General features: G+C 36.6%; 1 protein-coding gene across 5 annotated transcripts in view; it reads right to left on the bottom strand.

The window, feature by feature from the left end:
- Window positions 1-11,790: 11,790 nt before the first annotated feature.
- The window catches only part of Znf385b (zinc finger protein 385B), a 414,848-nt gene continuing 398,943 nt past the window's right edge, over window positions 11,791-27,695 (bottom strand). For 4 of the 5 annotated variants that reach the window (XM_090342530.1, XM_090342531.1, XM_090342535.1 and 1 more), the window contains 4 exons: window positions 17,078-17,323; window positions 15,552-15,730; window positions 14,946-15,047; window positions 11,791-13,236 (listed from right to left, as the gene is read on the bottom strand). In XM_090342530.1, the coding sequence (XP_090198656.1) occupies window positions 13,018-13,236; window positions 14,946-15,047; window positions 15,552-15,730; window positions 17,078-17,323 (746 nt within the window). In that variant the 3' untranslated portion in view covers window positions 11,791-13,017. The remainder of the gene's footprint in view (window positions 13,237-14,945; window positions 15,048-15,551; window positions 15,731-17,077; window positions 17,324-27,695) is intronic. The other variant, XM_090342533.1, reaches the window with a different exon arrangement.

The raw sequence follows: 27,695 nt of genomic DNA, 5'->3' as shown, positions 1-27,695 counted from the left end.
GCAATCCTCCTGCCTCAACTAAGGTGCTAGGGTTACAGGTGTGTACCACGATGCCTGGAATGGTATCATTCTATGGTCCCTCGTCACCAGAGGCTCTCAAACCCTTTGTTGATAATTAAAGCTGATCATAAAATAAGGCTCTTCACAACTACAGCACAGCCTGCCCCCTGTCTGTTGAAAATGACTTCTGATCTTCCTCAATTCCAAATTGGTTTTTCCTCTGAAGACTCTGACTTAGCTTAAATGATTAAGTCCCAGCATTGCCTGGCAGCTTAGCTCCACTACCTGTGTTATCTTTTAATAAGCACTGTTTCACCTACTGCAGATAGAGTAAGCAAGGAGACTGCCATAGACTTGGCACTGAGTGGGGGATATCTGAGGATGTCTCAGTTACAAGCAAGTCCGTCCTCCCAGCTTGTGTGGAACCCCCAACCCTAGCTCTACCAGCTCTAGGAGATCAAGCTTTTGTTTTCATATCACTGTCCTCCAATATTGTGATTTAGTTGACCCGATGTTGAGATGTGCTTCTGATATTTTTTGAAAGCTTCATAGATTGTTTTTTTAAAAATATTTTTATTGTAATTAATAAAAGGGTTACATGATATTTGCCAGATAGAAGGTGCATTAATTCACATACATTGATACCCTTTCACATGTCTTGGTCCCCATTTCCCTTCCCCCATCCCCCCATCAAGGTTTTCCCCCCTTCCCTATCCAATTTCAAATAACCAAATACAAATATATCCAATATATCAGATAACAAAATGAGATACTATAACAATATGAGATAACCAAGGGACAGCAAAAGAGATGAGAGACAACATAGTACATTAAGGACAACAATCATTCATTATATGGCTTTTGTTTCAATATCCTAGTAGTCCTTTCAACTGGCTTCATACTATATGGCCTTATGTATCAAGGTTTTGGTCTATTGCAATTCTCTGCTAGAAGAGCCCAAGGTTTCTATTGATTATGACAAATGAGGGAAACCATTGAGCCTATATTCCTTTGAGTCTGGGTTATTTCACTTAATATGATCTTTTCTAAGTCTTTCCATTTCCTAACAAATGGGCAATATTGTTCTTTCTGACAGCAGCATAGAATTCCATTGTGTACAAATACCACATCTTGTTGATCCACTCATGAACTGAGGGACATCTAGTTTGGTTCCATATCTTTGCTATGGTAAATAATGCTGCAATGAACATTGTTGTGCTTGTGGATTTAGTATGTCCTTGTTTCTGGATGGTTGGGAAAATGCCAAGTAGTGGAATTGCTGGGTCATAAGGGAGCTCTATGTTTAGTCTTTTGAGGAACTGCCATACTGATTTCCATAGTGGTTGAACGAGTTTGCACTCCCACCAACAGTGTAGTAGTGATCCCTCCTGGCCACATCCCCTCCAGCAGCTGTTGTTATTAGTTTTCCTGATCCTGGCCATTCTAACTGGAGTGAGGTGGAATCTTAGCGTTGTTTTGATTTGCATTTCTTTTATGACCAGAGATGTTGAGTATTTCTTCATGTGTCTATAGGCCATTTTTGTTTCTTCTTCAGAGAAGACTCTCTTTAAGTTTTTGGCCCATTTTTTAATGGGATGGTTGTTACTTTGGAGATTAGTTTTGGAGTGACTCAATTTTTTGAGCTGTTGATATATTTTAGATATGAGGCCTTTATATATAGAATAATAAAAGACCCCGTATAGCAAAAACACTTCTTAGCAGAAAGAACAGCACAGGAGGAATTTCAATACCAAACTTTAGACTCTATTACAGCGCTATAATTATCAAAACAGCTTGGTACTGGCACAAGAACAGGCCTGAAGACCAATGGAACAGAACTGAGGATCCAGATATTAAACCACAGACCTATGGCCACCTAATCCTTGACAAGGGAGCCAAAAAAATAGAATGGAAGAAAGACAGCCTCTTCAACAAGTGGTGCTGGCAGAACTGGTTAAGCACCTGCAGAAAACTAAAGTTGGATCCTTCTTTGTCACTCTGCACTAGAATTAACTCCAAATGGATCATCAAAGACCTTGAGGTAAAAGCTGACACACTGAAAACTTCACAAAAAGAAATAGGAGATACACTAGGCCTCCTTGGCACAGGTGAAACTTTCTTAATAAGGACCAAGAATCACAACAAATCAGAGAAAGTCTGGATAAGTGGGACTGCATTAAACTGCAGAGCTTTTGTGTGGCAAAGGACATAGCTAGTAAATTAATTAGGAAGCCAGAGTGGGAGAAGATCTTCACCAATCATACATAGATTGTTTTTAAAGAATGAGGAAAAGGGATTGAGGGAAAGAGATGGAGAGGGTAAGTCAAACCATGCTATATTTGGATGGATATCACCTAATGAAATCCACTTTTTGGTATAGTGAATGTAATGAGGAAAAGTTAAATGAATAAAATACAAATTATAGAACAAAAAAAACCTCTGTTCATCTCTCTTGAAAGCCTATAAGATGAAACTTATTAAGTCAATTCAAGTTAAAAACAAATCAGAACAAATCAATTTTATTTAAAACAAACAAGTAAATGTTTATAAAGGGAACCAGGTATCCAAGTAATTGCCTGTATTTTCTTTGAGGGTCTTAATTATTTCTTTAGGATCAGGTGCAAGTTTTATTCATTAGTATTCTAAACACAGTGCCTGGAACATCTTAGTTTGGAGAATGAGTTAAGAAGATTGTAATTTATTTTCTCATAATGCGATAGTGACTCATGACATATTCCAGAAATCATATCCATGACATCCCCAACATCCAAACATTACAGAACACCCGGAGAAAAGAAAGGAAAAGGGAAGTTCAATTACACAGCTAAAACAGACATTTGAACAGATGGGGAATGATTGAACTTTAGTTCTGGGAGCATGCCTTGGGTTGCTTTAAGGGGTACATTGCTATTTTACACACAGTTTCAAACAGATTCACCTCTTTGGTTGTTTCATTCATAGAAACTTAAGGATGAGGAGAGATTGCTTTGCAATTTGACACTACGGGAAAAAAGGTACATTAAATCAGAAGAAAATAGTGAACTCAGGTCATGATCTGAAACTCCGATAGAGACAGCTAGTTGTAACCCACACCCAGCACCTTTGATTTTGTGCTCCTCATCCACTTATTAATTAGGATTAATTTCTAAAAAGAATCATGATGAACTGAATGTTGAGGAAGACTCTGCTTTGTGATGGGGCCCATTACTTTGCTATAACTGTGTAGGCACGCTATGCTGCAGCTGATTCCCAGCCTTTCAATGGTGGACTTTGTTGTCTGTATCATTTTTATAATTCTTATATTGAGGACATTCAGGTCATCTTTTGTTTCATAACTCCATCTCTCTGATCCACACAACACCCCATCCCCCACTTCTTTGTATTGCTATTAGAAACATCTTCCTACATGCATAGTCTGCTCTTAGTACTCTGCAGGAATGATTCCTGCATGCTGAAATGTTTCCTCCAGCCTGCTGTCTTAGGCACACATTGATTTGTGTTGATATCCCCGCCTTCTCTTGACTCCTGCTTCTTGTTCCATTTCTATGAACTTTTGTTGGCCCCTCCATCCACACTGTTCTTTCACACATACTGTCATTCCTTCTCTTTGAAGTGCTTTGATTCTTTTGCCATTAGAGCCACCTTGCTCTCTAGGAAGTTTCCATGTAATATTTTCAGCCCTCACCTGCACCATCCTCATGGGCTTCCTGCAATTTCCTTTGCAGTGACTGTATATTGGAATAGTATTTACATGTGTTTTTCTTCATACCGTTTCCTCTTTTCCATTGCCCTTCCACTGTCTACTTCCAGAATTTAAACAATACCATTCTTGTCCATTTGATGTCTCACCAGAGTCTGACAAAAAAATGACTGTCGAAAGAGACTAAGTTGAAAGTTCTTTTTCATTTACTTTCCCTAACTTCTCTAACTCAGGTGTCATGGCTCAGCAGAAACCTGTGTAAGTAGTTCACAAGCTCTGGGTTGATTGGATGGTTCTCTGGGTCTGGCAGGGAAATCTGATTCTTTGACAACAATAGAGCAAAGTGAAGTGTGAATTGGATGGGGGTATACAATGCTGGCTGGGGGTATACCATGCTGCCTGGGGTTAGTGTGTGGAGGTTAGTTTCCTCTCCACTGAGCCTCAGTTCCTGACCTGTTGCTTGGATATGTGAAGTGCCTGACACACTAGTTAGAGGACAGTTCAAAATTTACTGAGCACTTAACACAACTGTTTTTAAAATTACATGTAGGGCCACTATTACCATTTCTGTTTGTACAAGAGATGCTTAAATTAACATGCACAGTAAGTGTAGGTGCTGGGTACTTACGTTTATTAATTATGTTATGTTTTATAACAATAAGACAACTATACATATGTCACTAGTGATGGCTTCAATGATGAACTTGAGTTATCACAGACGATTATAGGTGGTTTATCTTGTTTAAGAAAGACAACCACAGTAATATATTTAAGAAAATTTCCAGCCAAAAGTTTAAATAAAACCAAAAGTGATGTAGTTCTGAAGGGAATGAGATTCTTATGCATAAAAAATAAATATTGGACATCTTATCTCTTGATTTCAAAACCAGTATTATTGTTAGCACATCTTTGTTTCATTAAAAAGTTTAGAAATTAGAATAGCATGATAGGTGAAAGCTCCAGCCCAGAAGAGTATGTGGATACCAACTCATGTATCAGCAAGTGGACATGCTCACCCTCTCACACAGGGACACGACTTGTCCTTGACCACAGGGGATTATATGGCTAGGAGGCTGAAAGTGGGGAATTTTACTAGGAACTGGGAGTACTCTGTAGTCTGGTTTGTGTGAGATGTGGAGTTTGTAAGGTGCACGAGCGTGAGGGATTTTTGTTGTGGTGGGACTAACGTTGATGGTCGTAGCCGCCTGTGTCACTGGATAAGACCAGAGTCAGCTAATTCCAGGAAAAGGCCTGGGTCACCAGATTTTCAGAAAGGTCATGCTTTATAGCAGGGCCCAAGATAGCAAAGGAGCTCTTTAGGTTAGGCTAACTATAGGGAAGTCTCAATATCGGGGTGTGGTGGTCCCAGTATTTAGAACATTGGAAAAGAAGATCAAGGCCATCAAGAGGGATCAAGATCAGCTTGGGATACATAGCAAGACTATTCCTGAAAATGGAAAGAAAGAGATGTATTCTAAACGATTCTCCTGTCTTTAGGTAAACTATGCTTTTCCTAGTTCATAAGAAAGACAGGTAAATTTAAGAAACCTTGCTTTGAAAGCCTCTTTCAGTTCTCTTCCCCTTTTCTAGAATTGTACTCTAAAAACTAGCCTAAATATTCCACAGACCCCACAAACCACTTTCCACTGATTTCTCTTCTTAAAGGTAACTTGGGGCCTGGGAGTTTGGCCTAGTGGTTAAAGTGCTTGCCTAGCATGCATGAAGACCCGGGTTCGATTCCTTGGTACCACATACATAGAAAAAAGCTGGAAGTGGTGCTGAGGCTCAAGTGGTAGAGCTCTAGCCTTGAGAAAGTCCAAGGACAGTGCTCAGGCCCTGAGCTCAAGCCCAAGACTGGCAAAAAAAAAAAAAGGTAACTTGGGGCTGGGACTGTTGCCTGTAGTAGCGTGCTTGTCTAGTATGTCTGAAGCCCTGGGTTTGATTACTCTGTACCACATCTATAGAAAAAGCCAGAAGTGATGTTGTGGTTCAAGTGGTAGAGCGTTAGCCTTGAGCAAGAAAAGCTCAAAGACAGTGCCTAGACCCTGAGTTCAAGCCCCAGGACTGGCAATAAATAAATAAATTTTTAAAAGATAATCTTTTCTCTCTTTTTTATAGACTTGCTAGATCCTTTTCTATATTTTACATATTATTCTGATTTTCCTGTTTAAAGTAAAGGTTATTATAAGATCTCATTTACAGGGAGACAAAAACAAGTGAATTGATTCACAAGGTATTTTAAAATCTTTATGGCTTATTGAAAAGTATTTGGTTTATTACAGGTGAACCTCTGGGTCACAGATCTGAATTTTCTTACCATGGAAATGTTTATTTCTTGGATTTGGATTTTACATGCAATATGGCCTAAATCTAGGAGTCTAATAAGTATTCTGAGACCTGTAAAACTTTCTTCAGTTTTACACTCTTAGGCATCTGTTAAACTTCACATTTCTGGGAGCCATTTAGCACCTTCTGAATAATCATCTCCAGGAGTGGAACTCAGGCATCTGCACTCAAGCCAATGTACTAGGTGAGTCTTTTTTTTTTTTTTGCCATTCCTGGGCTTGAGCTCAGGGCCTGAGCACTGTCCTTGGACTTTCTCAAGGCTAGAGCTCTACCACTTGAGCCTCAGCCCCACTTCTGGCTTTTTTCTATGTATGTGGTACCGAGGAATCGAACCCAGGCCTTCATGCATGCTAGGCAAGCACTTTAACCACTAGGCCAAATTCCCGGCCCACTAGGTGAGTCTTTTACCACAAACTACTCTTTGAGGCTCTGTAGTCCAAGTTATATACTCCTCGCCTACCTCAGTGAAGGGTCAGTCCATTCAAGATTGGTTGTTTTTTATTTTCCTGCAGACAAAAACACACTACCACTTATTAGAAAAACTGTGCAATGTAGCTCAAGATTGGTGATGCTTCTCAAGTCTTGCTTGGTGTTCTGCCTCCAAACTAATTTTACTGCTTAACTTCCCAGTGTATCCGTTTAAAGTAGGATCAGCCACATTGGGATTCTGAGTGAGAATTAAGGATAGCTTTTTGTTTTAACAAAGAAATGATGTGTAATAGCTTATTCTTAGCAACGTTTCATCTCTAGGTAGCTTTATAGAACCAGGAACCGAGGGAGGAGCCCAGTGATCATCTTGGAAGACCAGAAATCAAATGCAAAGAAAGCCTCTTCACTAGAGGGCCACTATGTTTCATTTTAATGTTCGGTCCTAAACCTGCCATGTATTTATATTTAGTAGAAAGTGAAATAATTATTGGCATCCAAATAGTCCATCCTTCTGAGAAGAACATCTGGATGATGACTCAATCCATAACTGGAATGAGAGCTTGTGATCTGCTCTGTCGTTTTATCAGTAGAATCATCTAGGGACGATAGGTTATGCGATGTCAATAGATTTTCAAGGGTAATCTTACCAGTGATATGTATTTCAATAGTAAATCAGTATTTCAGCCCTTGTGTACCATTATTTACGGCATGTAGGAAGGCAGAAAGTCGTAATGGAGAGCATGTGGTAGGGCAAAGTCACTCACTTCATGGCATTAGAACCAAAGAGAGAGAAGAGGCCAGAGATCCAGTATTGATTAAAGGTCACATCCCCCAGAGATCACACTTATTCCTGGGCTCTAGAAACCCAGGTAAGGTTTCAATAGTGCCTCAGGCTAGTGAGCAGGCCTTCAAATCAGGGCCTTTCAAAGACATTGAAGATCCAAACTATACCCTAACTCCACTCCCACACAATTTCCAATGGATAAAAGATATTAACATATCTGTGAAGCTAAAGCTACTACTGGAAAAAAGAAAAAAATTCTGGAGGATATAGGTATAGGTAACTATTTCTTAATTAGGATCTAATTTATCTAGCAAATAAAAGAAAGACTTGAAAAACTAGGATTTTAACATATTTAAAACTGCTGTAGCCTGGGAGTGTAGCCAAGAAAGCATGAAGCCCTGAGTTCGGTTCCTCAGTACTACATACACAGAAAAAACTGGAAGTGGTGCTGTGGCCCAAGTGGTAGAACCCTAGCCTTGAGAAAGCTCAAAAACAGTGACCAGGCCCTGACTTCAAGCCCCAGAACTGATGAAACAAATAAATACAAAGTTTCTGCATCAAAAGAAGCAATTACCTCAATGTAGCACAAACCTACAGAACTGGAGAAAACCATTGCTAATTATTCAATGGATAAAAGATTAATATCCGGCATATACAAAGAGCTAAAATCTTAAATAGCAAAAGAACAAATAATTAATTCAACAAGTGGGCAAATAAATTTCACCTCACAGTTCTTGGGAGAAATATGAAGCTTAATGTTATTTATTCATTTATGAAAATGTATGGAGCATATTACAATTTAAAAAACATTTTCTCCAGTTTACTTGTATTTGCTTATTAGTAACCACTATGAGTCAAATATCATTATTTTTTTATTTTGTGAAAAGCATACTCTTTGGAGTATGTCATGAAGGTCTTTCATAATGTAAAACCATGGACATGGTTAAAATTTGAATTTAGTGCAAATTATGTATTTTGAGTGTAAAATATGTATTATTTTGTATTTTATTTTATTGTAAAAGTAATGTACTGATGGGTTTGTTACACAAGTAATGAGGTGATGAGTACATTTCTTTTCAAGCAGTGCTGCCCCTCTGTCATTTTCTCCCACTTTCCCGCCCCCTGTATCCCTTCCCCCCAAGTAATGTATTGTTCTTACTTAAATCTTTTATCCTAATTTTGTCTTTTCACTATAATAAAAATGAAAGCAGGTACTTAACTGCAAACTTGTCCTGTCATCTGTAGATAAATGACTCCTGAAACTGAAGCATGTGACACAGAGGTTTTGCTCTTGCACCTTCAGGAGGAATTTTATCTGACAAGCAAAGGTTTGATGCATTTTGAGCACTTAGCTAAGCAGAGTAGAATGTATTATATTGTCATTCTGGCCTTAGAAATGTTAACCAAAGGAATGAGGGCAATTCACTAGTCACACTCCACAGCTGCAGAGACCCTACACTATTATGACCCTGATGAATTCCTCCTCGGAGCCAATTACTTGAAGGAAGGAAGGAGGCAAGAAGTATCCCCTGTGGGACCTTCAGCCACCAAGCGACCAGAAACTCGTATTTCCCAGAGAGGCCATGTCAGCTCTGATATTACGGGCCATCATATTAACAAAATGAGGATCTAGAGGAAAAAGTCAGACCTACAAAGATGAAATGAATCCCCTGGGCCGTGTCTTGATGATGTCCATGTTTATACAGGGTGTGTATTTTGATATTGACTTTGTTTTTATTTATTAGCCCTGCTTAGAAGCCTCCTCAGACTATGAGTGTCCATTTCTTCAAATATCCCCAAACTTAGTCTCTTCAGTGAGTTTGAGCATAACAGTATTCCCCTCTGATGCTCTTAGCTTTTCATCCTGTATATTCTGCCACTAACGCCATGGCGACTGCTTTGGTTCTTTTTCTCCACATATTAACTAGAGTATAGTACACTTCCAGAGAGGAATATTCTATACAGCTTTTTCTCTTTGTGCCCTGAAAATAAAAGAATTCTCATAGATCAGAGAATGAGAAAATTAGATATTTGGTACACAATATAATGTTTTCTTTTCATATAACCAGATATCATATCAGCACAAAACTCAAGCCCTTTGATTCCTCAGTAGCACATATACAGAATAACTGAAAGTGGTGCTGCAGCTCAAGTGGTAGAGTGCTAGCCTTGAGCAAAAGAAGCTCAGGGACAGTGCACAGGCCCTGTGTTCAAGCACCATGACTGGCAAAAAAATAAACAAAAAAAAGATATTACTGACTTTTACTTAAGCTCTCAACTGTGCCTACTTGTAAGTGTATTTCACAGTGTGCATTGCTAAAACCTTCATTTCTTCATTTATAATACCCAAGAGGCAGCTTCTCTTCTGAAGTACTATGGCCAATGAGATGAAGAGGGAATGCGCCTAAGAAAAGAGCTGCAAACTTCGGCAAATAAAATACATGATGTCCACCTAAATTTGAAATTCAGATAAACAGCAAGTGATCCTTTAGTACATGCTTGTTTACAGCATATATATATATATATAGCATAATATATATTATGCTACCTTCTACATTAAATATTTTTTGTTTTTGATCTGAAATTCAAATTTAAGTGACTCATTTTTTAATCTGACAATTTCAGGTGAGACCAGGTTTATGACTCTATAGAGACTCTGCCTAGATTACATCAGAGCAAGCAGCGTGTTCATTAGCTTCCTTGATGGGTGGAATACAATCACAGCTTTTCTTCACTAGAAATGACATGGGGTAAATACGTGGAGCACATTAGAATAAGAATAGGTGATAAGCTGTGTCTTTGTAGTAATGTTTCATAAATTATTGTTTGATGTTACCCACAGCTTCTTTTGGAGGCATGCATTTTTAATTGCTATTCTTTTTTTGCCTTTTTTAATTAAAGAATTTAGAAACATTGATTTTTTACATCATATTTCAAATGACAAGTTTAACAAACAAGTGTTCAAGAAAGGAATCTCTATATACAATCACTGGGACTTAGTTTTTAGAACTTAATCCAAATTAGGCTAAGGGTTTGTATGTCATAGAAACATTAATTTATGAAATAAAACATTATGTCTATATGCTATTCTTTTTACTACTTCCCTGCAGTGATTTCAAAATCCAATATATATATATTTTGTGTCTATTTAAATATTAGCATTTATAATTTTTTGAGGATGGAAAGATGCTTCAATGAGACCAAGGATAAGGCAAGATAAATCAAATATAATTGCTCTTCAAATCCATGAAAATAAAAATCCATAAGAATCCAAAGTGTTATGCTAGAAAACAATACCTTGGGAGGATGATATTTATAAGTCATGTCTCAAGGTCTAACCATGAGAAATTTAAATAATATTGGTTAGACAGCAAATGAAAAACATAAACGCTCTAAATTATAAATGGTGAATTGCAAGCCTATTAGACTTTGAAAATAACCTGCTTAGAAGCCTAACATATTGTAGCCAACAATATTCAGACAGTTGGATAAATGCTTTGATGGAGGAATCTGTTACTCTACAACACGGCTACACTGCTACCTTCTGGCTTTACCTTTATGGTTCTCATTTTAAAAATTTGACAGGGTTTAAGAGTAAGGTGTGGAGAAAAGGAATCTATAATTGCTATACTACTTCTCTGTGAATTCTATAACACTATAGTATATTAATGAGGATGGGGAAGTAATAGCTAATTTTCTTCCTTGTAGGTCTGAACTGGGCTTAGAAACAGTCTTGTTAGTAGAACACTGAACAACTGACATGCTTGGAGTTTCTAGTCTATTTCACAAGAAGCCTTAGGACTTCCAGGTAGACCTCTTTAAATGCAGTGTGACTTCCCTGGAAAGGCAAGATTTCTGGCAGCAAGACCTCTGGAGGATTGCTTCTGTCAAGCTCAGTTGTCCAGTCATAATCACCCAGTATACTTGAGTGAAGTCATGTGGCCCTCCAGTCTAGCCCAGCTACCAACTGAACCAAACAGACCCATCAGAAAATAAAACACTCAAGCTAAACCCTGTTAGGTTCTTGATCCATGATGAGTTGACATGTCTTTACAGTAGTTGGATAAGCAGTAGCAGCTCATCAGAATGAACAGTAATGTATTAACCTTTGGGTTGATTGAAAAAGTAAAGAGAATAGAATTCTATAAAAAGGGAGAGAACATAGATGCTCTAAACATGAATGAACCTGGAGATTTAGAGGACCTGCAGCAAGGTTTGAAGAAGTCGACTCATGGTTTAATAGGATCATATGATTTTGGGGAAACTTACAACTTTGGTCTAACTTCTTAAGGATCCAGAGAGATAGCAGGAAGAAAGTTTTATGTCATGCAGAAGCTGCAAACTTTAGTGAATAAACATGACAAAAAAATCTGCAGCAAATGCCAGCTAGAGTGCTAAATGATAAGAAACAATCTTTGTGCCTACATAGACCATTCCATCAGGTGGTTTTAAATTGCAGAAACCTTAGAAGAAAATAACCCAGAAAGCAACAAGATTTTGATTTTTTTGGTACTTTTATTGAAAAGGTACATTTAAAAAAATACACAGACATTTTACCATTTACAGATTGCAGATATAGATATTCTAAAAGAGTTCACTCTATTTTGTTGTTTTATTGTTTCCACTTGCCCCTAACATCAAACATCTCAGTCTTGTTGACATCAGTTTAGAAAGGGGGGCATGGGAGCATGACCTGCAACATATTCAGTGAACAGAAAGACAAAGTGTTCAATTATAAACTTTTCTATCTTCTGTACATTATTGCATTAGGGAGCCACACAATTATGTAGCATCATTACAAATGAAAACAAGTGAAAAATGAAGATTGTTACGTAGAAGTACACGAATTCATTGTCTTCTTGCAGAATGCACGGGAGGTGCCACAATGTGCAATTCAGGAAGCTCTTTTTTGTGTTTGTATACATTTGTTTAGCAACTCAAACTGGTGAGAAAGCTACAAAATAAGTTAAACAAAAATAGCAAACAGGTAGTCATTAGAGCTATGTTATATGGCTTTCTATTTAGTTTTAAATATCTCCAAATAAAAGATGAAGGTAAAGAAAATACATTATCTTTTGTTCTCTTAAAGAGAAAATTGAAAGCTACTTTGCTTCCTAACAATTACACAGCAACTAAAAATTCTGAATTCAGACGAGATACAATCTAGTACTACACAGCATACAACAGTACTTGAGTTTAAAACAGTACACAATCCCTGTGAACACTAGTACACCAAAACAAAAAGGTTGTGATCGGTTGGTAAAGTGATATTCACAAGTAAGCACTTGTGTTTTTGTTCCACACTAGAATATGCCCCGTTGGGTTCCAGAGTTATATACAGACATCTGAGGAAGATCCTAGTTTTCAAGTCTGTCAGGAAAATATTCCAGATTATTTCTCAGCCAGATCACACTAATGGGAGAACGAAGACTGATTTCCTTCCGCTCTCTTTTTCTGACCTATACATTTCCAAGAAACCTACTATCTCAGATATACCAACTGAACTAGGGAAGGAGGAAGAGGTGAGAAGAGGGAGATAAAGTCTATGCTGATCACATTCCTAAATTGCAGGAGCTGGCCATGAAAAGCTCTCTTGAGTTTAGCGATTTGTTTGTCTCTGGAGTTGGGGCCCTGTGGTAGGCTGCATTTTGTGGCTGGATACTGGTACTAACTGCGACACAGAATGTTTCCACTACCAAATCCTTTTGGCTCTCCTCTCCTTTCCCACTGGCCTCAATGGTCTTGGGGCTCGCAGATGTTAGTATGGAGCAAAGAGAATGGAGGCAGGAGTGGCACGGATGGGCCCGTGCCCTGGCCTCAGGAGAGCTGGAGGGATGGCAGGTGCTTGGAAGAGCGAGGCAGACGGTCGGGGTGGCAGTGATAGTGCAGACGACACTGCTGCGGCAGCTGCCAAGGGTGAGGACAGGAAGGCTGGGGCCAAGGGCTTCATCATATCTTTCTGGAATGCAAGTTTTGCCTAGTGAGGAAGAAAAACTGAGTGTGAGGCGGGGCTACTATTTTCATCAGCAAAACACCAAGTTAAGACGTTTCATGGTTAGAAACTCTACCTACTTCGTGAAGTCAAAATGTAACTTTTCACAAAGCTGGTTTCAGCATCTCTTGGCATAGCTTTACTTGACTGTTTTCATTTTAGAGCTTTTTAAAGAATCATTGATCCTCAAAGCTAGGGCAAAGGAAGCTTCTAGACAGACACGTAAGTGCTCAGTGCAGGGGGAGGGATAGGGCCCATCTAGTTCCTGCTCCGTTCTGTGAGTTCAGCTCAAAATGTGCATTCATCTTACACCACCACATTGGAGACAGGTTTTATGTTTTCTTTCTTTTTTATTATTTCTTTGGGTGGAGTTGTTCTTTTTGCCTTTTTTGTTTTGTTTTGTTTTGTGAGAGGCACAACCCTTAATTTCATTTCGCTTATGTAAACTGCATTGAGGTTGGTTAACTGACGTTTAAAACAGTATGATCTCATGACGGATCAAGAAAACAGTCACTTATACCTCCTTTACTATCTTGAAAGGTTGTAGGCAAAATCAAATTCTGCTGTTGAGTTGACTATAAATGGGGTAGAAAAGTTCTCTAAAGGAATCCCAGTGTGGAATCTTCCTGTGAGTAGGAAGAAATCAATCCTTAAGTTCTCTTTTGCAATCAGGAGGAGTTGTGTAAGCTGGATTTGCTTAATGCAGGTGCTACCTGCTTCTAGCGTTGATACAGGCTTTGGAGAAGTTGGAAGGTAATCATGCCATCACCAACAGCTGGTCCACTTCATTTCACCTTAGCATGAACAGCCCACTGGGCCCAGCCCCGGGGTGACTGAAATCCACTCATTTATTAAGTGTTCCTATGACACTGCTGCAGTCCCTAAGTTTCTTTTCAAAGAAACTGAAAATGGCAAATACTTAGAACAGGTAAGACATTCAATGCCAACACACCTGCTGCAATAGAAATGGGGGTAAAACAAATACCACTTTCTTGTGTACACATGCAGAACACACACAAGAATATTAAGTGAATTTTTGTTTTATGGAAATAAATTTTGTTCCCAGATTGATGACATTTCAGAATTTTCAGGCATTATTTGTTTGTGTCTTTGACATGGTCTTGAGAATGAGTCAGGTAATTAGCTTTTAATTAAAGTGGTTCACCCTCACAGGGTGTGGTGGAGTGTGTGTGCAATATCAGTTACTTGAAAGGCTAGGTAGGAAAATGAAGTTTTGTGACATTCCTAGGTATTTCAGTAAGACCAAATTTCAATACGGAATTAATAATAAATAAAATGTGATGTGGCTCAGTGGTGGAGCCTCTGCCTTGCACACAAAGGGCCTCGAGTTGAGTCCAAAAAATCATGTCTGCCTCTTTCATCACCCCCTCCACGGAAGCTTTCTTCAGGGTGCCTGCTAGCAAGAACTAAGCAATTCATTGTACAATGTCTGTCTGTGCAAACTATTAAGATTAAAAACTATGATTTGAGGAAGGTGACTCAATGGTAGAACACTTTCTCAGCATGTTTGAGACACTAGAGTTGATTACTAGCACAACAGAAACAAACAAAAATCCAAATGAATACATAAATTCACCACTTTTTTTTATGACTGTGACTGTCTAGGCCCTCTGAAAAGCCACTATCCAACCCAGCCAGGTTGTCCCGTCTAAACCACGAGTGAGGTGACTTACTGCTAAAATGCTAGGGCTCCGCTGAAGTTTGTTGTACGGGCTGTATTTAGGCTTCAGTGGTTTCCCTGCAACGCGGTCTTTATGCCTTCTGCTAGAAATATGCTGCAAAAAAAAGTTTGCTGGGTTAGTTGGCTCCAAGAATATGATTTCCTAGATAGACATGGTAACTTCTCCGTTCCTAGCCCAGGTCCACCTTCAAAGAGGGTTTGAGTACAGATTTTCAATTTCTCAAGACTTGCATCTTCTCTTGATTAGCATCCTCTGTCCTTGTCATGTTCTCTACAGACCTAGTTTTACCTAGTGTTACCATAGTAACTGATGACTGTGCCTCCTTGGCTCAATTTACGGGCCCTTTTAATATAGGTTTTACATCTCACTTACCTAAGCTCCAGGTGATTCTTGTCCCCATGGAGTCTGACATAGAGGAGTAGTGGTGAATGCTCAGATACTGGGGACATAGCACTTATATGTTGCACATTTTTTTGCAATTTGTAAAGGTTAGTGAACTTAAATGTAAGTGTTCTGAGAACAATTCTATACATGAGGAGATAAGGACACTCAAGTTATGTCCTGAGCAGCAATACATACTAATTGAAAGTACATTACCTGTTTGAGTTGAATTTCTGAATTAACATGAACATCACAGATTTCACAATGAAATGTCTTATTCTGTAGTCCTGACCCCTTACTGCCATTCTGCATCTTTAATCTTGATCCAGGTCTAGGATAGGACTTAATTGGACCAGCTCCATTACGGGCCTCAACCATGGTCTTGTGTTTAGATCCTACAATAAAATAGATGTATATTAAATAGTTTTGTAAGAACTATAGGAAGCTGTTTGTTTTCTTATTCTTGAAGCTTATGTTCAGGTGGAAGTTCTCAGTACTTTTACAAGACAATCACTTAGAGGATGATTATAAATTTAATACAGTGTTGTAAAAATGGAAAACATATTTATATATGTATATAATGCAGAGAAGCATAAAAATTACCAAAGTGATTACTAAATGGTTGCCACCTAAAGGTATCTACTGTTATTAGGGTATGCTTTTTGGTAGACAGCAGACCCACTGTATCCATAGGTATACGGTCTGACAGAGTCCATCTCGGATGAAAATCTACTACAGATGCTTGATTCCTTTTTTCCAATAATGCTATCTATAGACATGCTGCCTTTCAACAAATACCAAATTTTCTCTTTATTTTTTTTTAAACAAACCATATTTATTTTTACGTTATTGGGGGTACCACTTACATTTTTGAGGAGGCATATCTTTCACAAAATTTGGGGCAAGGAAATACTCAGAAAGTCTCAAGATGATTTAAACAGAATTCATGATAATGCAGGACTGAGAACTTCTCCCTTTATCTGCTGAGCTACAAAATGCATGTGTGGGGATTTAAAACTTGTTTTAAAAAACTGCTAGCCAGACTTTTTTTTAACAACAGTTGGTCAAAACTGTGCAATACATTCATGAATAAGGCAGGATTACTGTACTAAAATGTGTAATCTCAAATTAAATAGCCTAGAAATTCCACATATCATATCATATGCACACTTTCTCTTTTTCCTTCTCTTTTATTTTAGATTCAGAGTTGGTCCTATTATGTATTCTAAACAGGCCTTGAACTTGTAATCCTCCTGCCTCTACCTTCAAAGTGCTTATGCTGGGATTACTGGCACACACCACAATTCCTGGCCTATGCATGCATTTTCTACCAGTGCATATTAATGATTGAGTAATTTTGTCAACTGAGGTTACTTAATTTAGTTGGTATTTCCCTACTGATGGACTTTCAAGCTCTTTCTGTTTTTTTTTTCTCCTGTGTACGGCAATGATTTTTCTGCATAAATATTTATCTTCATTTCTGTCACTTCATAAAAATGAGTTTTGGAAAATATATGATGCTTTTGAGGAAATGAAGAATAGAACAGATTTTTATCTCTAACCAGCTTTTGCTTCACTGCTTACAAAGTTATTATGATCATACTCTTCCAAAAATCACATTTTTGAGAAAAAAAAACAGACACTGATCAAATGATATCTGTGCAACAGTAGGTATGATATTCTGGTGGAAAGAATAGGGCTTTGTTATAAACATTATTTAAATTCAAAAGATAGCTGCTAACCTGTGTTGTGTGCCTCTAGCTGTGACAGGGAGTTCACAGCCACTTTGCATAGTGAACAATAAAGTAACTTTTTGGCCTTTTCTTCTTCTGATTCAGCAACAGACCCCGGAGCTCCATTTGTGCTCTTGGAGGGAGAAGTGGCTGCTCCAGGTTGCAGGGCTGTTGTGCCAGATTGGAGGATAAATGAGCCACCATTAGCCCCTGATGGCTGACTGGAACCATTGGCTTTTAACTTGCCTTTGTCTTCTAAGAGAGACACAGTAGGATGATATTAAAGATTCATATACCATACAAAAAGATAAATTACTGTGTATATTTGACATCTACATGAAACAAAAATATCAATATGTATAGTTACTCTGGTATAAATTGTAGTTTATGGAGCTTGACTTATATATAATTTCATGCCATCAGTTTCTTTGTTAGGTCACTTCAAGATCAGGATGACTTAGAAAAAATGATGTTTTCCCATTTAAAACAGGTAATGTTTTGTTTGATATCCTTGAGTTGTAAGTTATACCTAGAGAAGTTTTTAACATATAGCAAAACCAGCTAATCTTCCACATTAGTTTTGTTTACAACTCATGTCTTAGTTATGGCAAGGACATAAAGTTAAAATTAAATTTTTCCACCAAGTTAGGTATGTCATAGAGGGGGGAAGAAGAAGTATGGTTAATTGTGGATATGATTAAAGTTTTGTTGCTCTTTGAATGATGACATAATTTTTCCAAAATGCCAGAGTCCAGGGTTCAATTTTTATTAGACTTCTCAAGTACTGACAGTCACAACAGTTTTAAATAATAAATCCCACACAAATCCCACAGCTACCAAGCATCATCATCCTGAAGGAGTTGTTTTCTGTGCAAGATACCTCACTCAGTAGTACCTCCTTCCTTCCTTCCTTCCTTTTCTAGTCCTGGGGCTTGAACTCAGGGCACTGTCTTCAAGCTTTCTCAAGGCTAATGCTCTACCACTTGAGCCATAGCTCCACTTCTGCCTTTTTCTGTGTATGTGGTACTGAGGAATCGAACCCAAGACTTCATGTATGCTATACAGACATTCTACCAATAGGCTACACTCCCAGCCCCTGTTTTTAAAAAAATAAATTTTATTTTATTGTAAGGATGATGTCAGAGGGATTACAGTTACACAAGTAAGGTAAGGAATACATGTTTTTTGTTGAATATTGTTATCTCTTCTCTTGTTTTCTCTCAATTTCCCTTCTCTCTGACTCCACTCCCCCAAAAGTTCATTCCCAACATAGTTTCCCGTGAGTACTGGTGTTTCACTGGTTCACCCTTTGTCCCTTTTTTTAAAAAATTATTTTACTACTTTGTTATTCCCCTTTCCTTCTCCAAATCAGATAAATGTATATACAAGACAGTAGGTACCAAAATAAAAACAGTGACAACAGAGGATAAAACAAAGGGAATAAAACACAAAGAAAGAAGAACTAACTTTACACAGTACATTAAAAAACAAAAACAAAAGAAACAAAAAGTAAAATTCTATTGTTTACATATCTTTGAGTTCGCCTCGATTAGCCTCATTTTATTTGATCATATGTTCATAGTTATTAAGTTATTGTGATCCTCTGCTAGGACTATCTTAGACATATACTAATTATTACAAATGAAGAAAACCAGGAAACTATTTTTCTTTGGGTCTGGCTTACTTCACTTATTATGATTTTTTTCCAAGTCTTTCCATTTCTATGTGTAAGTATACCCCATTTTCTTGATCCATTCAGAGTACTGGGGGACATCTGGGTTGGTTCTGTATCTTACCTATGCTCACTAATGCTACAATGAACATGGTTGTGCTGGTAACTTTATTGTGGCCTTGTTTGTGATCATTTGGGTAAATGCCCAGGAGTGGGCATTTCTTGATAATGGCCATTCTAGTTGGGCTGAGGTATGGTCAGAGATGTTGAACATTTCTTCATGCATTTCCTCTCCAGAGAAGTCTCTTTTAATTCTTCAACCACTTATTATAGGGATGGTTGTTTTTTCCAGGATTTTTGGATTACTTAATTTTTTGAGCTCTAGGTATGTTTTTCATACGAAACCCTTGTCTGTTGTATAAATAGTGAAGATTTTCTCCTAATAAATGGGCTTCCTATTCATCTTGCTAGCTATGTCCTTTGCCATGCAGAAACTCTGCAGTTTAATGTAATCTCATTTATCCAGCCTTTATCTGATTAGTCCACAATCTTTTCTTAGTTTGGATTCCATATTCTACGTTCTCTTTCAGAATACATATTAACACTTGATGATGTGATAAAATACAATCAATGGAAAGCATCTTAGACTTTTATTAACACTGACCTTATCATTGTAAAAGAAAGAAAATTATTCTTAATTGGTAATAGTAAATTTGGTTACAGATTATTTTAGACTTGAAACTCTTTTATCTATAATGATTGCCCAGATTGAATCTGCAATCTTATAGAACTAATAAAGCAGCAAATTACATAGCAATCTTCATATGTAGCCCTTATGGTTAGTAAATGTTTAGTGATAGAAACATACATTATCATACACCAAAATATTTCTTGCTTGCTGTATTTTGAGTCTGAACTCAGAAGTTTGATTTAAAAGAAGGTGTGACCAATTCCAGTAACTTACTTTCTCATTTTTCTCATATTGTTGTTTTAATATTCTAATAACGTTCTTCCAATACTTTTACATTTATGAAAAACTTTATAGTATAAAAAGTAGCATTACTTTCATTATCTTCTTACCACTCAAAACAAACTAAATATGACTAAAACAGGTACATTGTTTCAATGAAGAAACCAAAGTTCATCAAAATAAACAAAATGTTCTACATCTTAGTAGGTAGCCTAAGTAAGCACACTAGCACAGTGTTTTTGCTAGCTGATTGCCATGAGGTACACTAGTCTTTCCACCCAAAGTGGGTGGCATCTTAATATGTCATCAATATTGCAAGACATACCAGTCAACGTAGGTGCTTTGTTTACAATTATAGTTTAGCTTTTCTTGATGTTTTAGCAATAATTTATTTTAATATAACAGAATAGGGAAGAGAGAAATGAAAAAAAGGGATGCCAAGACAAAGAAAAAGTCATAGAAACAGACACATATTTCCTGTTCCACATAGGAAATGTACGTAAGGCATACTGAAGTGCAGTTTGAAGGCATATTTGCCTTAAATGAACACATCCTGTCTAACCATCATTTAATTAAGATTATATTAAGAAGATACATAAAGTATCAATTTTTAAAAGAAGTATGTGCCCCTTGCATATATTTTAATAGGTCCAAAGTATCTTCTGCCTTTTAGTTCAATTGACTTTGTAGTGATATTCCTCATGACATCTGCTGCCAGCTCCAAGCCCAACAACCAAGTAGAAGACCCTGGAGTTTTTCTAGGTCCATTCATATCCCTGCAAATATATATCACATATCTGTGATATATTCATGTGATGTACAGCATCTAGTCTATTCCCATAACTTGGCTATTGTGAATATTGCAACAATAACCATGGATATGCACCTTAAGTAAAGTAAGTCAGGCTTGGAGAGACAAACAGTGCATGTTTTTTTTCTCATATGTAGATGTTAGATCTAAAATACAAGTAGGCATGATAACATATACAGGACTCAGTATATTTACATACAAACTGACTGACTAAAGGAAGGTATATTTGGAGGGAAAAGTCAAGGCATAATTCCTCTTAAACAATTGAATTATTTCTTAAAAGAAACAACAGGAAATGAAAACTTTTTTGGAGGGAGAGTTAAAGTGGGGTACAGGAATGAAGACAGGAAGGGTGAACAAATGCACTCATTGTATGCAATATGCACTCTGTAAAAATTGAACTACATGGGTCTAGATGGTAAGGTGAAAATGGAAGAGAACAAAGAAAGGGTGATATTACCCAAGAAGCACTGTACTTATTACATGATTAATGGAATTATAACACCTTTTCATAACTGCTTAATAACAATAAAATATTATGTTTTTCTTCATATCCCTATTTCATATCTCTAGTTCCTTCTATACAACTTTTTAAAAATGGACAATTTTTTCACATATAAATTTTAATATGTTAATTGCTGACAAGGTGACAGACACTGAAGTTAATGGTAAGAAAAGAGGGTCCTGACCTTAAGAAAGCTTCAGTTTAGCAGGGAAAATGAGATACTAGTTTCTAATAGAAACTAGTGAAAGGCAGGATAGCATACAACAGAAAATGATTATGTCTGTTTGGAAAAAAAGGGGCATTTTTTCTTTAAGGAAGTAGAATTTTGAATATCAGATTTAGATGCACATAAAACAGAGGAAAAATGTATGAAGTGAATGGGTAGAAGCAGAAATATGAGGGAATGCTTAAGGTTAAAAACTCCAGGGTCTTCTACTTGATTGTTGAGCTTGGAGCTGGCAGCAGATGTCATGAAGAATATCACTACAAAGTCAATTGAACCAAAAGGCAGAATATATTTTGGACCTATTAAAATATATGCAAGGGGCACATATTTCTTTTAAAAATTGATTAGAGATATAGTATGTTTTAAAATATTACTTAATATTGAGAAAAATTACATTTAAGTTTTTTGTTAAAAAGATTAGAATGTTTTAGAGTTGGCAGAACATTTGGTTTCGGGAATGTACAAATAGTATACATGGATTTAAGAAATTCTGTTACTGTATTGGTATGAGGTACTCAATCAAAAAGATTATAAAAACAGAAAAGTCACTGGTGCCTTTATATATATAAATTGCAGCATTCATTCTGTATATGCAAATTTCTAAATGTCAGACTAGTTTTATTATTTTTCTTCTCAATAACTTGATATTTTGAGAAAAATGCACTATAATATTTCCATTTTAAAAGCCTCTTTAAAATTGTATTTGAAGTTTTAATTAATGTTCTGTTTACTTGTTTTTTTTTAACAAAGATGTAGGTTGTCTAGTTAATGCAAATCCTGTTTTCACATATTCCCTCATCTAATGTTAATTCAAAGGACTTCAGAATGTCTTAATTATTTCCTGATAACTCAAACTTTTTTTTAAAGGTTTTATCTCACAAGTCTTCAAAGCAGAATTTACTTAGTAACATCAGAATTGCTGTATGTACATACATCCAAATGAACAATTTCGTTAACATTACCTTACTGGGAGTTCCACAATGACTTGCTTGTATTCCAAGAACAAAACATTTGAAGACCCTTCTGAGGAGAGTTGGTAAACCATGTTTCATATGTCAATAGTGCTCATTCTTGATTTTTACTCCGAAACTGTATCTCAAATTAGTCTATTTACCAAAGCTAGCACTGTAGTATTCATAAAGTTCCCAGAAGCAATAATATATTAATATAATCTTCTAAGGGAGCATGCCAGAAGTTCTAGACAGAGTTTTAAGTAACTAATCTTCTTGGTAGATAAGTCATTTCTATATTCAGCTCTTAATCTTCAAAACAATCACAATAGTATTTTATATCATAATGGGATTTCCGTTTTAGCACATACGCCAGAAACCATGAAAGAATTGAAAACCTCTATGTAAGGACAAAAGAAGGTAACAGATTATCCTGGAAATCTTCCATGGACTCCATTCCATGCCTCTTCTACATGCTTTAATTCATTACTAGCCCTCCTTTCCAAAATGCTTTAATGTACCATGAGTAGTTCCAAATCACAGAAGAAGGAATTTACCCTGAAAGCACCAACACTTTCCCTTGAGTATGTACTCTAGCTTTATAATGAAAGCCCATCCAAATAACCTTAATTGTTCAAATTCTTTCTTGGATGGTGATAAGAACCTCAAAACAATATGTGGAAGTTTACCTCCCTGTCTCTGCCTGAGCCCTCCCTCATCTTCACTATGACCAACAATATCAATATCATTGGTCTTTTTTATGTCAGCCATCTGGTGGAGATGTGGTATTGTTTCATTGTGGTTTTAATTTGTATTTCCCTAATAACTGATGATACTACTTTGTTAGGCAATTACATTTTTTGTGAAATGTTCAAATTGTAAATTTAAAATTAGGCAAAAGATTTTAACATTCTTGGATTTCAGGAATTCTTTATTTATATATATATTCTGAAAAGGCATCCTTTCCCATATATCTTACAAATTAATACATAATTTTCAATCTCTACATGATACTTTCTTTTTAAAATTTTTTTCATATATTTTTATTGTAATTAATAGAAGGGTTACATTATATTCACAAGATAGAAGGTGCATTAATTCACATAAATTGATACCCTTTCTCATGTCTTGGTTCCTATTTCCCTCCCCTGCCTCATCTTGTTTTCCCCCTTCCCTATCCAATTTCAAATAACCAAATACAAATATATCCAATATATCAGATATCAAAGTGAGATACTGTAACAATATGAGATAACCAAGGGATAGCAAAAGAGATGAGAGATAACATAGTACATTAAGGACAACAACCACTCATTATAAGGCTTTTGTTTCTATATCCTAGAGGTCCTTTCATTTAGCTTCATACTATATGGCCTTATGTATCTAGGTTTTGCTCTATTGTAAATCTCTGCTAGGAGAACACAAAATTTCTAATGATTATGACAAATGAGGGAAACCATTGAGCTTATGTTCTTTTGGGTCTGGCTTACTTCACTTAATATGATTTTTTTCTAAGTCTTTCCATTTCCCAACAAATGGGGCGATGTCATTCTTTCTGACAGCAACATAGAATTCCATTGTGTACAAATACCACATCTTGTTGATCCACTCATGAACTGCAGGGCATCTGGGTTGGTTCCATATCTTTGCTATGGTAAATAGAGCTGCAAGGAACATAGTTGTGCTGGTGGATTTAGTATGTCCTTGTTTCTGGACAATTGGGTAAATGCCAAGTAGTGGAATTGCTGGGTCACAGGGGAGCTCTATGTTTAGTCTTTTGAGGCACTGCCATACTGCTTTCCATAGTGGTTGAAAGAGTTTGCGCTCCACCAACAGTGTAGTAGTGATCCCTCCTGGCCACATCCCCTCCAGTATCTGTTGTTATTAGTTTTCTTGATCATGGCCATTCTAACTGGAGTGAGGTGGAATCTTAGAGTTGTTTTGATTTGCATTTCTTTTATGGCCATAGATGTCGAGCATTTCTTCATGTGTTTATAGGCCATTTTTGTTTCTTCTTCAGAGAAGACTCTCTTTAAGTCTTTGGCCCATCTTTAAATGGGATGGTTGTTACTTTGGAGATTAGTTTTGGAGTGATTCAATTTTTTGAGCTGTTGATATATTTTAGATATGAGGCCTTTGTCCGTTGTATGGTTGGTGAAGCTCTTCTCCCACTCTGGAGGCTTCCTAATTAATTTACTAGCTATTTCCTTTGCCATACAAAAGCCCTGCAGTTTAATGCAGTCCCACTTATCCAGCCTTTCTCTGATTTGTTGTGATTCTTGGTCCTTATTAAGAAAGTTTCTACCTGTGCCAAGGAGGCCTAATGTATCTCCTATTTCTTCTTGTTAAGTTTTTAATGTATCAGCTTTTACCTCGAGGTCTTTGATGATCCATTTGGAGTTAATTCTAGTGCAGAGTGACAAAGAAGGATGTAACTTTAGTTTTCTGCAGGTGCTTTACCAGTTTTGCCAGCACCACTTGTTGAAGAGGCTGTTTTTCTTCTATTCTATTTTTTTGGCTTCCTTATCAAAGATTAGGTGGCCATAGGTCTGTGGTTTAGTATCTGGGTCCTCAGTTCTATTCCATTGGTCTTCAGGCCTGTTCTTGTGCCAGTACCAAGCTGTTTTGATAATTATAGCTCTGTAATAGAGTCTAAAGTTTGGTATTGAAATTCCTCCTGCGAATTCTTTCTGCGAAGAAGTGTTTTTGCTGTACGGGTCTTTTATTATTCCATATGAAATTTTGGTTTGTCTCTTCTATTTCTTTAAAGAATGACATTGGGATATTGATGGGTATTGCGTTGAATTTGTAGATAATCTTTGGCAAGATTGTCATTTTCATGATGTTGATTCTTCCAATCAAGGAGCATGGGAGGTTTTTCCATTTCCTCAGTTCTGCTTTAATTTCCTTTTTCAGGGTTTTAAAGTTTTCATCAAAAAGGTTCTTTACATTCTTAGTTAAGATAGTTCCTAGGTACTTTATTTTTTTGAGGCTATTGCGAAAGGAGTTGCTTTTCTGATTGTTGCCTCATACCTCTCACTGTTGGCATAGAGGAAGGCAGTTGATTTTTGAGGGTTAATTTTATACCCTGCTACCATTCCAAAGTTTTGAATCAGCTCAAGAAGCTTGGGAGTGGAGTCTATAGCATTCATTAAATACAGAATTATGTCATCTGCAAAGAGGGAAAGTTTTACTTCCTCTTTCCCTATTTGGATCCCCTTTATACTTGCTTCTTGCCTTATTGCACTGGCTAAGAATTCTAATACTTTGTTAAAGAGGAGTGGAGAGAGTGGGCATCCTTGTCTCATTCCTGGTTTTGGAGGGAATGGCTTTAGCTTTTGGCCATTAAGTATAATACTAGCTGTGGGTTTGTCATGCACAGCCTTTATTATACTGAGGAATGTTCCATGGATTTCTACAAAAGCACAAAATGATGGAGTTTACCATACATAACTTTCAATAGTAACTCTGATGGAAATGTTATTAATTATCCAATCAAAAGACACTAAGTGGAGAACTGTTCTAAAAATGAAGAAGAAATGATTTGGCCTATAAGAAACACTCTGGACTGGGAAAGATAAGTAAAAACTTTAAGGATAGGGAAGGGAGGAAAACAAGATGGGGTGGGGGAAGGGAAATGGGGACCAAGACATGAGAAAGATTATCAATGTTCATGAGGTAATACACCTTCTATCTAGTGAATATTATGTAACCCTTCTATTAATTATAATAAAATAAATGAAAAAAAGAATGCAAAAAGATATTATAAGCATTTGGACCCTGAAAGCAAGCAGGAGTAACTGCTTACATCTGACAAAGCAAACTTCAAACCAAAATTAATGAGAGGTGACATAGCCACTTTATATTTGCAAAGTGAACAATCAAGAGGCTATCATCATTATATGCATTCATGCACTGAATGTCAGTATATTCAATTTCATAAAACATATTATAAAAGCACAAAGAACCCCAATACAATAATGGTGATTTTAGTATACCAATCTGACTCTGACCTGGATAGGTCATCCAGGAAAAAGAATAAAACTTTGAGTTAAACAACTCAATAGATTAACTGAACTGAACAGATATCTGGGGATGATTATATTCCAGCTAACAGTTGTAGCATACAGTTTCTACATCTGTAGACTACAGTCCATAGAACAGGTATTTAGGACAAAAAACAAGTCTTAAAAATACCAGAAAATTAAAGTCACTTCTTTATTTCTTCAGACCACTAATGACTAAAACTGGCAATCAATAGTAAGAGAAACTAAAGAGAACAGATAGCGACTCAACAATACACTTCTGAATTTCCAATGGGTCATTTAAGAAATAAGAGAAATCAGATATCTCCTAAAACCAAATGAAAATAAGAACAAAACTTAGAGAGAACTTTCCTGGAAATCAATAGTAAGAGAAACTAAAGAGAACAGATGGAGACTCAACAATACACTTCTGAATTTCCAATGGGTAACTTAAAAAAATAAGGGAAATCAGATATCTCCTAAAACCAAATGAAAAGAAGGACAAAACTTAGAACTTTCCAACAAATCAGAGATAATGCTCATGGGGAAGTTTGTAGTTGTAAGTACTTTCATTAAAAAAAATCAGAGAAATCTCAAGTAAATAACCTTGACAAGCACCTCAATATCTTAAAAAAAACAAATAAACCAAAAATATTTATGGAAAGAAAGATTAGGACAGAAATTTAAAAATTGAACCTAAACTATTGCAAAGAATCACCAAAACAAAAGTTGGTTCTTTGAAAAGATACACAATATTGAGAAAACTCTAGATAACCTATCCTAAAGAGTATCCACATTAATGAAATTAGAACTGAGAAAGGAGAACAAATGAAATTCAGGGAAAATTCTTAAGAAGTATTTCAACAATTTATTCCAATAAGCTGGAAAACCCTGTAGAAAGTACCTGGGAGGTTTTCTCTGCATCTTCACATAATCATTGTTGTCTCACCTTGTTCACATAACCATTGTTGTCTCACCTTTCAGTAACCTTGCCTGCTACTGCCCCCAGAGTACTGAGAAAACTTTGATGCAGAGTTCTATAATTTGAGTTTCTGTATTTCTCCTAAAAATCATTTGCTGTCCCATTAAAACTGCCTATGCTCTATCTCTCTCCTTCCTTTAGAAGAAGATATTAAAGTTCAACCATCAGATCCTTTCTATGATTTCCTGATCACTGAGGTAGGGAAATGAGTATAATTAGTATATTGCTGATTGACTTATTAATCCTGAGCAAGTGCTGGGTAGCTATATCTCCAAATATACATACTACGACTCTTTTCTAATTAATCTGAAGAATTAAGGAAATGGTAATTGACAGGCCAGGGCTTTAAATCTTAAAATAAAAGGTAAACAGTTTTGAGGAGTGGGTATAGGTAATTCATACAATGAGGTCATGGTCATGGGTTCTGTTCTACATTCAGATGCTGTTGTGCTGCTGAGTATTGGAAATAAAAAGTGTGTACCAGTC

The sequence above is a fragment of the Megascapheus bottae genome, chromosome 12 (assembly GCF_031878675.1).
Source record: "Megascapheus bottae isolate mThoBot1 chromosome 12, mThoBot2.hap1, whole genome shotgun sequence".
Classification (NCBI taxonomy): domain Eukaryota; kingdom Metazoa; phylum Chordata; class Mammalia; order Rodentia; family Geomyidae; genus Megascapheus; species Megascapheus bottae.
The sequence above is the reverse complement of the archived record's forward strand: the minus strand, read 5'-3'. Positions and strand labels throughout refer to the sequence as shown.